At 39.0% G+C, this 13020-nt stretch overlaps 4 protein-coding genes across 5 annotated transcripts; 2 read left to right on the forward strand and 2 right to left on the reverse strand.

Annotated features, from left to right (window-relative positions):
- Positions 1–619: 619 nt before the first annotated feature.
- Positions 620–6465, forward strand: LOC109178308 (cyclic nucleotide-gated ion channel 4-like). The gene is made up of 7 exons (XM_019327932.1): positions 620–1296; positions 2031–2249; positions 3848–4164; positions 4534–4642; positions 4727–4963; positions 5050–5136; positions 5891–6465. Exons 1-7 carry the CDS (start codon positions 727–729, stop codon positions 6404–6406), a joined length of 2055 nt encoding a protein of 684 aa, XP_019183477.1. The 5' UTR covers positions 620–726; the 3' UTR covers positions 6407–6465.
- Positions 6466–7230: 765 nt separating this feature from the next.
- On the reverse strand, positions 7231–7944 carry LOC109178034 (dynein light chain 2, cytoplasmic). The gene is made up of 2 exons (XM_019327531.1): positions 7807–7944; positions 7231–7437 (listed from the first exon to the last, which is right to left on the reverse strand). The coding sequence occupies exons 1-2, from the start codon at positions 7942–7944 to the stop codon at positions 7231–7233; spliced, it is 345 nt and encodes a 114-aa protein (XP_019183076.1).
- Positions 7945–8608: 664 nt separating this feature from the next.
- Positions 8609–10413, forward strand: LOC109178311. Its single transcript, XM_019327935.1, has 2 exons — positions 8609–9168; positions 9975–10413. The coding sequence occupies exons 1-2, from the start codon at positions 8704–8706 to the stop codon at positions 10332–10334; spliced, it is 825 nt and encodes a 274-aa protein (XP_019183480.1). The 5' UTR covers positions 8609–8703; the 3' UTR covers positions 10335–10413.
- On the reverse strand, positions 10412–12656 carry LOC109178312 (vesicle-associated protein 4-1-like). Of its 2 annotated transcripts, none has more exons than XM_019327936.1 (7): positions 12121–12656; positions 11959–12029; positions 11538–11619; positions 11295–11434; positions 10965–11042; positions 10772–10891; positions 10412–10680 (listed from the first exon to the last, which is right to left on the reverse strand). In XM_019327936.1, the coding sequence occupies exons 1-7, from the start codon at positions 12329–12331 to the stop codon at positions 10621–10623; spliced, it is 762 nt and encodes a 253-aa protein (XP_019183481.1). In that variant the 5' UTR covers positions 12332–12656; the 3' UTR covers positions 10412–10620. The 2 variants fall into 2 exon arrangements, with proteins under 2 accessions (XP_019183481.1, XP_019183483.1); XM_019327938.1 differs by having other exon boundaries at positions 11295–11413; positions 12121–12652.
- Positions 12657–13020: the final 364 nt, after the last annotated feature.

The raw sequence follows: 13020 nt of genomic DNA on the forward strand, positions 1-13020 counted from the left end.
TGAAGTATGATTCTCAATTCTCACAGTGTGCTATGAATTTATAAAACATAATTTTTTTAGGACAACCCCAATAGGGGATCTTCACCAAGTTTTAGAATAATAAAATCCCTTGGATGAGTTTTTTACAAATGGAAGAGGAAGATTTTGCAAAACTTTTACTCTTGTAAAAAAAGTTTTCTGTCAGTTAAAAAAGGAAATAGCAGGTGAGAAGTGGGGCCTGCAAAACAAAGTTTGTGTGAATTATACTAAAACAGTGGGGCCAGGTGAGAATAACAAGGAGGGTTAAGACGAAAAAAAAAGGATCAAAATATGAAGATAAAATAGTGGGTTCATAAAAAAATTAAAATTAATGGGAAGAAGAGTTTTTGTGATTGAGTTAGATACTGGATAATGAGGCCGATGTTAGGACTCATAAAAATCTGGAATAAAATCTCCAACTATTGAGGGTGCTCTTAGTGTGATACCCTTGAAAATACACTCTTTTTTTTTTGAATGTCTTGAAAATACACTTAATATTTTTAAATTACAACATCTCGATGAGGGGCATTTGAGTAATTTTCACTTAGCAATGGTCTATTTCTTCCTTCCTTACTATATCATCACCCTGCTCCACACAACCTGCAATTATTCCTGAAAATCATCAGTACATGCATATATTATTCTCTTCAAATTGGACAAATCCCTCACTCCAATCTTCTTAGCATTCATAACGATTGTTTGAAGAAAATGGCGAGCATCCATGAACTGGAACCGTCACGCAGTAACGATGAGTACTGCGAAACTGATGAAGAAGAAGAAGAAGAAGATAATGAAGACGAAGAAGACGACAAGTTTCACGGCTGCAGTAGGAGCGTATTCGGCGGCGGCGGCGCTCGCCGCCGTGGCGGATTATTGTGCGGCCTGTTTGGGAAGGTTTTGGACCCGAGGGCGACGTGGGTTCAAGAATGGAACCGGGTTTTCCTGCTAGTATGCGCCGCCGGGCTGTTCGTGGACCCTCTGTTCTTCTACGCCCTCTCCATAAGCGACAACTGCATGTGCCTCTTCGTCGACGGCTGGTTCGCCACCACCGCCACCGTCCTCCGCTGCATGACCGACGCCTTGCACCTCTGCAACATGTGGGTGCAGTTCAAGACGGACACGCGGCGGCGGACGCAGGCTTTCGCCGCCGCCGGCGACGACGACGATGCCAGACGGCAACACGACAACCTCGTCACCCGCCGCGCCGCCGCGTCTCGATATCTTAAAGCTAAAAAGGGTTTCCTCTTTGAACTCTTCGTCATCCTTCCTTTACCCCAGGTGCGTCATTATAATAAACATAAACATAAACATAAACATACATTATATTGCTAAAACCAATGTTTAATTTAATTGCCGTTAAAATATCCAATTGACTTCACCCACCATCAGGAGTATGCACGGAGTAAATTCAGACTTGTGATCCTAATTGACAAAAAATATATATAAAAGACAATAATGATTTCTCTTTGGGTTAGCTTCTGTGCCTCCCTGAGCGAATGATGATTAGTTGGGTAGATCTGTTAAATGGACAGAGAGAGACTCGGACCACCTCGGAATTTACACAAACAAAAAAAAATCAACTCAAATCAAAAAGGTCTAATAAGTGTGTTTTGATTGAGAATTGAACTTGAAATCTTGTGATTATTAAGTTAGATGTCTGACCAATTTGCCTGAAATTGTACATATTTTTGCCATCTTAATAGGATCATGTTTTATATCAAAAAATCGAATATCAGTACTGCAGTATGAAAAAATCAGGTAAATATATTGACAAGTTTTATGCATGCACTCATGCAGTAGTGTTGCAGTGACATGTGATGCTGCAGTGTCTGCTAGTACGATAATTAGGAAAAAGTCGAAAAAAAGGGAATATTTCGTTGGGAATCCTATAAAAGTTTAATTTTTTTAAGGAATAAAAATATAAAATAATATATATATTTTTTAATATATTACGGAGTATATATTATTTATTTAGTTTTAATTTGCATGGTTATTCGATCTGGTGGCCGCAGATAGTATTATGGGTGACGACTCCGGCGTTACTGGAGAAGGGGTCGACGGCGACGGTGATGACGGTGTTCTTGATCGTCTTCCTCTTCCAATACCTTCCGAAGATCTATCATTCCGTCGGCCACTTACGCCGGATGCAGAACTTCTCCGGCGGCTACATATTCGGCACCGTTTGGTGGGGAATCGCTCTCAACATGATCGCATATTTCGTAGCCTCTCATGTAAGGACACCGCCCCTCTCCTCTTTTTTTTTTTTTTTAAGGTATTGTTCGGAGGGCAAAATATTCGGGTAGTAGGCACAAAAATGAGAAAAAATGTGAAATAGAATTGAGTTTTATTACACCTAGCCCGCAGGAGCTTAACTCAATAGTTCAGTATTTGAGAGAAGAGATCAAATTTTGAGAGAATTATGTTTAAAGTTGACAGATCCCAAATGTTCTGTCGAGCGGGGATTTATTAGTCTTATAATTAAAAATAATATACTATTAAAGTATTTACATTATATATGTAAAAGAAGAAAAAAATAAAAATTAATATAGGGGTGAGCAAAAAAAGTTAAAAACCCAACACACCGCTTAACTGATGGTTGATAATTGAACTTATTGAATTTTTTTTTTTTGTTTTCTAATTTCTGGTCAGTTACAAGTTATTAAGTAAAACTTTGTTTGATTATTTAAATATTTTTTTTTTCTTTTGTTGGTTAGGGCTAGATTGATGGTGGGGATTGGGGAAATTGGAATATTTTTTTATCAGCAACCAACAACGTTAATTGTGAAAGGAACATGACTAGAGTTGTGTTTCACGATGATTTCTTTAGCACTAAAAAAAAAAAAAAAAAAAAAAAAAAGGAATATTGATCGGATTGAACTTATAAAGTCCTTAAAGCCAAAATGGTCACTTACAAAAATTTTACTTTATATAAAACACTTCTAGTTAATTTTAATTTCTATCTCAAAATAGGACTACAATAAGTACACTAAACAATTTTTTTTTTTTCCATAAAATATAATCAGACAAAAAGAAACATGAAATCATCAAAAGAATGGAAGGAAAGGACTAAAAGGTGATTAATTTAAAGTGTGCAAAGTATTAGCATATATAATGGACTTATGTAACTCAAAGCGGGAAAAATGTCAATTTTCGTCGACTTTTTCCGTCGGTCATAAATTGACAGATGAAAATAATTTTTGGTGAGTATTTAAAAAATAAAAATAAAAACAAACAAAATCGGTCTACCTTATACTATTTGATGATAATTAAAGTGACTTTAACACTAAATTATCACCCCCAATTTATAATTTGATTAATATAATATTTCAGTTATTTTTTAGTGTATTTTGTGGATGATGAGAGCTACTTATTGACCTTCATGATTTGAGTTGATCCAGTTATGAATGTCTTAGGGATTATTTCATTGTGGTCATCATCTAATTTGTTGGTTAGAGTCAAAAGATGAATTTCACCTATCCAAAGTGCACATTAGTTGGATAGGGATTGCAGTCTTTTCTTTCATAAATCAAAGTTTTTTTTTTTTTTTTTTTTTTGTCAAGCCATAAGGTATTCTGAGCAGGTCCTAACCGTAGGAGTTATCCGTACCAGACTAATCCTCATTCGTGTCAGCCCCCGGCCCAGCCCAATTTAGAGGCAAAGTATTGGTCAGATTGGATTCTTTTATACCAGAGGGGGTACAGTTCAAATTCCCGACCTCTCTTTAAGGAAAGAGAATGCACGGCAACTCGCGCCAACTAAGCTGGTTTTTCAAAGTTTGATATGTTGTGTTTGGATAAATTAATTAAATTAAGAAAATGATTGCATGCAGGCTGTAGGGGCATGTTGGTATTTGCTAGGGATACAAAGGGCTGTTAAGTGCTTGAAAGAGCAATGCGGAGCGAGTAAGGGTTGCAGCCCGGGATTGCTGGCTTGTGAAGACCAAATTTATTTTGGAACCACCACGCTGGCCGCCGACCGTCCAGCACGGTGGCTGTGGGCGGAGAACCACCAGGCAAGGACAACTTGCCTGGCCGACGACGATAAATTCGCTTATGGAGCTTATCAATGGACGGTTCAACTCGTCACAAACGAGAACCGTTTGGAGAAGATTCTCCTTCCCATCTTCTGGGGTCTCATGACTCTCAGGTAATAATTAAACTAAGGGTTTCTTTGGAAAGAAAGAAAATGACTTTTAGAAAATATTTTCTGAAAAATGTGTTATTTTTCAGAAAATATTTTCATTTCCAGTGTTTGATTGCATTTTGAAAAATTTGGTGTGTATAGTTTATTTTTTGACAAAAAATGAGTAGAATTATATGTTTAATTATTTTGGCGGAAGTCATTTTCCGTCAAAATAGCTTTATTTTTGTTGACTGGATGTTCATACTGCATCCAAATACTGAAAACTCAAAAAATTTTCCGGATTTCCGGACCCTAATTCAAGCTTTTGCTTTTCAAAACGTGAAAACCTCAGCTCGTACGATGAATCTGATAACGTTGTCGTGGCGAATGCAGTACTTTTGGTAACTTGGAGAGCACGACAGATTGGCTAGAACTGGTTTTCATCATCGTCGTTCTCACCAGCGGGCTTCTTCTGGTCACCATGTTGATCGGAAACATCAAGGTAATTAATGGGACCGGCCGGCCGGCCGTCTTTGAGAATAATTTGTACGAGAAATGAAGTAGTGGGATATGTACGAGGTTGCAGGTGTTTCTGAATGCGACGACGTCGAAGAAACAAGTGATGCATTTGAAGATGCGGAACATGGAGTGGTGGATGAGGAGGCGGCGGTTGAAGCCGGAGCTCCGGCAGAGAGTGAGGAACTACGAGCGGACGCGCTGGGCGGCGATGCGCGGCGTCGATGAGTGCCAAATTATCCGAAATCTGCCGGAAGGCCTCCGGAGAGACATCAAATATCATCTCTGCTTGGACTTGGTTAGACAGGTAGGTATACCATATATATAATTATAACCTAAAAATTATAAAGTCCTTTAATTTAGTGATCGAGTGAATTAATATTATTTCTGCAGGTACCGTTGTTTCAGCATATGGATAGTTTGGTCCTCGAGAACATATGTGATCGTGTGAAATCTCTTATATTTACAAAAGGAGAAACGGTAATTATAAGTTAAATTGTCAATAATTTTGTGGTCTAGTGCTAGCTTTCTTAAATAGAAGGTCATGAATTTGGTCTTACGGGAGGTAGTACAAATACAAAATAAAATAATAATCATATAGTGTGCTTGGTTTGAAAAGTGAGAAAAAAAAAACACTTAAAATTGAGAAACAAATGGGGTAAAAAAAAAATGATAAGTTAAGACTAAAAGCAATAGTTCTCCGACTATATTAATTTTTTAAAATTAGTCATTGATTTTTAATTTGAACACTTTACGTTTCTTGACTTTCAATTTTTTCTAATTGAGATTCTTTCGTCAAATTACGATACGATAAATTGGACTTTAAATGAAAGGGTAAAGTAGTCATTTCATCTGCCTAATGTATAATCTCTTATATGCCCAACTTCGGATTCACTTAATTGCTTAATCCTTAAATCCACTCAAAAAAACAAAATTCCATTAGGGATTAAGCAATTAAGTGATGTCTCAAGTTGCGTATACAAGAAAAAATAAGGAGAATTATACATTAGGCAGATGAAAATGAGTACTATACCCTTCAATTTACCGTAAACTGACGAAAGGACCTGAATTGAAAAGAAATTGAAAGTAATGGACATAAAATATCCAATTAAAAATCAGAGACTAATTTTGAAAAATCAATATAGTCAGAAGACCGTTGCTGGAATTAACTCGTGAAAATATTATAAGAGTTGGAGATTAAATTAAGGTGCAAACAATTCTATGATTTTCTCAGATAACCAGAGAGGGAGATCCGGTGAAGAGAATGTTGTTTATAGTTCGAGGCCATCTCCAGAGCAGCCAACAACTCCGGGACGGCGTGAAGAGTTGCTGCATGTTAGGTCCGGGGAACTTCAGCGGCGACGAGCTTCTCTCCTGGTGTCTCCGCCGCCCCTTCATCGAGCGCCTCCCGCCCTCTTCCTTCACGCTCACAACCCTCGAAACCACCGAGGCTTTCGGCCTCGACGCCGAGGACGTCAAGTACGTCACGCAGCACTTCCGCTACACCTTCGTGAAGGAGAAGGTGAAGAGGAGCGCGCGGTATTACTCGCCGGGATGGAGAACCTGGGCCGCCGTCGCCATTCAGCTCGCCTGGCGCCGCTATAAGCACCGCCTCACGCTCTGCTCGCTGCCGTTTATAATGCCGAGGAGGCCGCCCACGCGGTGTTCGTCGATCGAAGAAGATCGCCTCAGACTTTATACGGCTATCTTGACTTCCTCCAAGCCTAATCAAGACGAGTTTGATTTCTAAGCGTTAGGTAGTTGTTCATCCCAAATTATATTAATATATCAAACTTTAAGGTTTATTTATTTATTTTTTCATAATTATAAAATTAAAATTTACAAAAATCTCAATATTATATTGTCACTCTAATGCAATTCATCAGAACCCGAGGTCCATTATTTTATTAGATAAGTCTTGGTCTAAGGAGAAAAGAAGGAAGCATTGAGCAAAATATTAAAGAAAGTACATGTAGCCAAGAAGATTTGAAAATGTGACCTATGGGCCGGGTTAACAAGGTAGGAATCTCCACTTATGCATGAGAAGTCTGTTGGAAGCAAAGGCAAAGTAGTAAAGAACACGTGTGTGACCAAGAATGAAGGGTACCCGATGTCGTACATTTGTCAACCATTCTTCAACAATATAAATAGGGTGCTTTCTCTCTCTTTAAAAATTATCCCTTAGTTCACAACCTCCTTCTTGGTCTAATGGTTTGTGACCCTAACCTCTAATCCATACACAAAGATTTGATTCTTAGTGCATGTTAGCATTATTATTTGCCAATATCTCCGGCCTTATACCTGGTAAACTACACTTATGTATAATAGAATAATAGCCCTCAAATTTCCTTCCTATTCATGATAGTTGGTAAACAGTACCATAGTTTGATCCGTAAATCACATATAAGAGATAAATTGTAATAGGACATGACAAGTTTAACCAAAAGGGTAGGGCGTTAACAAGAATAATGATGACATAACAGCAAGAAGATTGAACATATATGTATATGTGAGAAATTTAATTTTACAACGAGTGACGGTTGAAAAGAATAGTATGTATATTTACTTAGGTATTCAAGCTACTATTTGGAGAGGCGGCGGAGACGGGTGAGGTTCGTCGTCGGTGTCGGTGTCGTCGGAAGCGGTTGAGCCCTTGAACAGCAAAATGGCGAGGCTGCCGACGTGAAAATAGATGAAACAGCCGGAGCAGTGCGTCACAAATGAAGCGAAATCCGTCCCAACAATGCATTGCCAATTGCCTCCATATACCCTATCAAATTCCTGCATCAAAGCCACCCAAACCAATCAAGCTTTCATATATATATATATATATATATATATATATATATGGTGGTGTTCGGTAAATAGCTTGTAGCCTGTTAGTAGGTTTGATTAGTTAATAGCATTAGCTGATTGTAGGAAAGTGTTTGTAAATTAACTGTTAGCATGCAAAATAACTTTCTAAAAAAATTGATGGAAAAAAGTTAATTTGAACAATTTTTTTAATTTTAACATTTTGAAACAATATATTGTTACAAAAAACTCGTTTAACCAAGTCAAACATTTAATAATCGTCAAATAAGTTAAAATTGGGCAATATATACATAGTATGTGTATGATATATGAAGAAGAAAACAAGAAAGGTGTTACCTTTTTAATGAAACGGGCCATCTCAGTGGAGTCTGTGACGTCGAAGAAGTCGAGGGCTTTTGCTGCTAAGTCAAGTGCATCTTGCTGCATGGTTTGCAGCATATCTGTTTCGCCTATCACTGCTTTGCCTTCTAGCATGGCGGCTATAACTAACCCACTTTTTTCTGTGTAATATCTATCAATTAAAGATCAGATAGAGCTGCATGTCTCTAGCTTTTTGCTGCCCAGATTGTTGGGGGGATTTATGTTGTATGTATAGTTGTGGCTGAGGTGGTTGGTCCAAGATGGTCGAGCCACAAAAACTAGGATACGCCATCTGTGGTGGTCATGGATTTTCAAACCGGATGCGGTATATACTATATAGAATTTCTTTTTTTTTTTTTCTTTCTTTTTGATAGATAGAATTTCCTTCTAGTTGGCAATTGAAATGAATATACAAATTCACGAAAATTTCCTTCTAGTTGGCACCCCTAAAATTCTATTCGAGACGTGTCTCAGCGGATCTGATCTCAAGTTTTTAGAAATGTCTATATATTCAAATTGATTGTCATTTGAACCTATTATTTCATTTTATTACGTTTTAGCCCATTAAACATGTTATATCAGACAAAATTTTCTGTTAAAACTTAGCTATCCAGTCATGTATTAATTGACCCAATTGATATGATGTACCATAGTGTAACATAATGTTGATACTTGTAACATATTCGGACCGTGGCTACAGACTTTTCTGTAAATCAAATATAATAGGTTATAGAGTATATAATATATAGAAATTTATGTAAGCATTTTGAGCGTCATTTTCTCCCCGCCACCCCGGCTTCCGAATATGTCGTTTCTCTCTTTGAAGCTTCTTTTTCTTTGCATCACCGGGTGGAGAAGACGCGCGCCATAACTATGGCGCCAAGTCTCTTCTGCTGCTGCGGCAAACGCTCCTCTTCCGCGGTGAACGACGACAAGGGTTGCGGGGACGATAACGCCGCCGCGGAAGAGGAGGGGGAGGCGGCGAGGGATGGGCCAGTGGTGGTGGAGCTCTTCTCGTCGCAGGGCTGCGCCACCTCACCGGAGGCGGAGCTGCTCTTCTCGCGGCTAGGGCGGGGGGATTTCGACCTGGAGGAGGTGCCGCCGCTCGTCTTGCTGGCTTTCCATGTCGACTATTGGGATTATACGGGGTGGAAGGACCCTTTTGGTTGCAGCCAATGGACCGTCCGGCAGAAAACCTACGTTGAATCCCTCCAACTTGATACCATGTTCACGCCATTAATGGTGGTTCAGAGCCAGGATCAATGTGTTGGTAATGACCAGGATGCTGTCTTGACCTCCATCAAGTCTGCCCCTAGGTTCCCACCTCTATCCTTTCAGGTCAGTAATCATCCTTTGAGTTTGTCTCAGGATTACAAATAGAGTTAATTACACTAATGGTCATCGACTATAATGATTTTCCACAATTAGTCTCTCGACTTTTAATTTGGATAATTTAGGTCATTGATTTTCAAATTTTTTCAAATGTTGGTCTTTCCGTCAAATAAAAGTTAAGTGGACGTTAAATGAAGGGGTATAGTAGTAGTCTTTTTCACCTGCTTAGTGTATAATTACTCGTATTTTCCCCTTGTATATGCGATATATACAAAGATAATCTCAGTCGAAGCCCGAGAATATTCCTCGTCCTTCCCCATTGTCTACGTGAAAACTCAGTCCTAGTATTTCCGGTGCAAGCAGCTCTTCACAGGCGACAACGCGAAGCAATGGACCTTTTCGACAGTGACGACAATGGGAAACAACAAGGAATATTTTAGGGCTTCGACTGAAATTAACTTCGTATATATCGCGTATACAAGAGAGAAATATGAGTAATTACACACTAAGTAGGTGAAATGACTACTCTACCCCTCATTTAACGCCCACTTAACTTTACTCTTGTCCAAATTAAAAGTCATGAACTAATTGTGAAAAATCAATATAGTCAGAAACCTAGAATTAACTCATTAGAAACATGAGTTCGTCACATACCAGGAGTTCTTTACTTTCTGTCATTATTATTGTTTCTTATTCTTGTTAATCTCAACATTGCATTTGCATTTGCATTATTAGTAATTCGTTTTGGGTGCTAGGTTTCTTGATGTTTTTGCAACATGTTATCAATCATCATGTGAACATTGAACCAACAGGCAACGTTCGAAAAGCCAACACCAGACACATTGGAAGTGTCCCTGACAGGAACTCTAAGGAACAAGGTGGACAGCAATGGAGTCGACATCAAGGTGGTTCTATTCGAGAGCGGTTTGGTGACACGGTGCGAGGAGGGAGAGAACAAAGGCAAAGTTCTGGCAAATGACTATGTGGTCAGGAGGCTTGAGAAGCTCTGTGAAGTCAAAGATATCTCTGGGAAGAAGACACTCTCAGGAACAGTCGAATTCTCACTCTGGGAAAACTTCAACAGTGGCAAATGTGGCATGGCTGTGTTCATGGAAAATGGGTGTCATCATATTTTGGGTTCACAGAAATTCGAATTGCCAGATAATCTGTAAATATTCATTTCTGGGAATCGAAAAACCTTAAGAGGATGATGAATTTGCAGACACTATGAATGAGCACAAGGGATACATGAGCAAGAAAGAGACCAATTAGAACATTTCAATCCACAAAAAATAACACTCACATACATTATTCTTCTTTACAGAGCACAACACTGCCCATCCTCCACTCGAGACTTCAAAAGGGGCGAACCGGGTATAAACGGGGGTAGGATTTTGTACGGTATTTCCTTTTCAATCAAAGAGGCACTTACATTGGAAAAAAATATATATTAGCCCTCTAGGACGAATCCACCGCCTCAACTTGTTGCTTAGCGAGATACTTTTCCCTCCGCTCCTTCTGCAAAAAACGAGAGCAAAGGTGGGGTTGGTTTCATTTTGGGAATCGAGTTAGGATTTCTAAAGATGTTATAGTTGTGCAGCATACTTACCCATTCATCGATTACAAGACCTTCACCCACGACTTTCGGGCCTGTATCAACCGGAGGCTTCTTGCGAGCTTCTACTGCAGCATCAGCTTCGGCCAATTGACGCTTTAGTTTCTCCATTGCCTCGAGAAATCAAGACTCTTTTAGTATTGATGTTCTAAACGAAGGGTATAGAAAGAAAGTGGTGCATTCTTACTGGAGAAGTATGCTCAGCATCCAGGAACACCACACGCAAGATTCTCTCTACCGTTGCTTGATCCTTTTGCTCATCAAACTACATCAAAATAAGCAAATACTCGTTAACATTCGGAGCTTTAGGTTACAGGAAAAAATGTTATGAATCAAAGAGAAAGCTGATTTTGTCACGCAATTACAAGTTATAACCCCAAAAAAAATTTGGGCGCACTACCCCCTAACAACCGAGGTTTCTTAATAAATAAGTGTTAGCACAATGTGACAAGTAGCATAGACTTCACATAATCAAGGTGCTTAAAATGATCAAAAACAGCTTAATCGGAAAACTCACCATCTCAGGTACATAATCGCTTCCTTCTTTCACCTTCAAGCTCATTATCTTAAACTTCACCTTGCTCTTTTGATCCATGGACTTTTCGTTGTTTTCCGGCTGCTCCACAAATTTGAAGACTGCCAAGCAGATAGAAACAAACGAAAAAAACATAGGCCGCTATCACTAAAAGTCCTCCATATATACCCAAACTACAATGCACATTTACAATCGAAAAAAACAGATTGCGAATTAAGTCATTACCCGTAGCAATGATGCTTTCACCGGGCTCAAGAATCCCACCTGGAGGCCGCATGTAACAGCTCTTTGGCGCAGTCGTTTGAAACTTAAAACGCAAAGCAAACCAAATATACACAAGTTTATTTACTGTACAGCAATCATAATCATATATCAATGCCATTTTCTGTTCAAAGTTGATTGTATCCCAATGTATATATAGTCCAAGATTCCAACATTTAACTCATAATTTGAAGAAAATGAAATCAAGAAACATTTTTTTAGAAGAAAAATACTGCACCCATCACCAGCCAAATGCCAAAGAAGCTAACTTTTAGGCTAAAATAGGAAAAGAGATCTACACTTTTCTTATTAAACCAAATAGCTAAGAGAGATAGGCTTCCAGAAATAGAAACGATTGAACAATAAATAGCAAACATCATGCTACCTTAAATGCGACATGCGATTTGCTAGTATTCTTAATCCTAACCGCACTCCTCACCTGCTTCCCTGGTTCATCTACAATGTCCACAGCAATTAAAATTCAAACATTAATCAAAAATTTTAAGCGGCCGGAAAACGAAGAATCGTAAAAGAAGAGATTACGCACAAGGGAAATAGAGATTATTGGACGGATCGAGGCGGAGGCGGCGGCGAGCCGGAAGGAACGATCTGGCGACGGAAGAGACGGAGGCGGTGGAGCGGGAGGCGGCGGATCCCGCGACGCCGTTCTGGTGGATGCTGGTGGCAGCTCCGGATTGCCAGAACGGAAAGAGCTTCCACATCTTCCCGTCGGACCTGTGGCGGTCGGCGACAGCCATCGTTTCGCCGGAATCTGACCAAACTCCCTCCGAACAACAATTTCTTTACCTCTCTGTTTTTCTTCTTCTCCAGAGGATTTCAATTTTCAGCAGGCCATGAAAATCACGGAATTCAGATTGGCTGAGAGCAGTGGTTGACTTGAAATCCAAATCCGATGTTTACTTACGTAAGATATCAAAGTCTACGAGAAGTAAAAAAAAAAACAAAAGAAAAAATCGTCGTATTCACTGTCGGGGAGTATGGTGGTTTCAGTTGATTGAAGAGGAAAGTTGCATTGTCTCTCGGACTTCAAACGATTCTCTACGGTGGATTTGACCCCGCTTTGACGTCCGCTCGCCCTTTCAATTTATTTTCTTCCCCTTTATTTTATTTTTTTTTTCATGGATTCTTAATTATCAACAAATTGAAAAAAGAAGAAGAATAAACATATTCTCTTACAGTTGTTCTTCCACATTAATTTTCTTATACAGAGTACTAGATTTTGTTATGACAATCTTATCCCAGATGTTATGACAATCTTAGCCACTATTAGATGATGTGTATGGAATAAAATTCTTCTTTATCCCCGTGCAAATTTAGCTTTACTAAAGCAGTAATTTTAGGAGACTATCCACTGGCCCCATGCTTAAAGGACGAGGTACTGAACCAGAACGCTAATCATATTGGTTATTTATAGTATACTTTGTTA

This window comes from Ipomoea nil, unplaced genomic scaffold (genome assembly GCF_001879475.1).
Source record: "Ipomoea nil cultivar Tokyo-kokei standard unplaced genomic scaffold, Asagao_1.1 scaffold0813, whole genome shotgun sequence".
NCBI lineage: Eukaryota > Viridiplantae > Streptophyta > Magnoliopsida > Solanales > Convolvulaceae > Ipomoea > Ipomoea nil.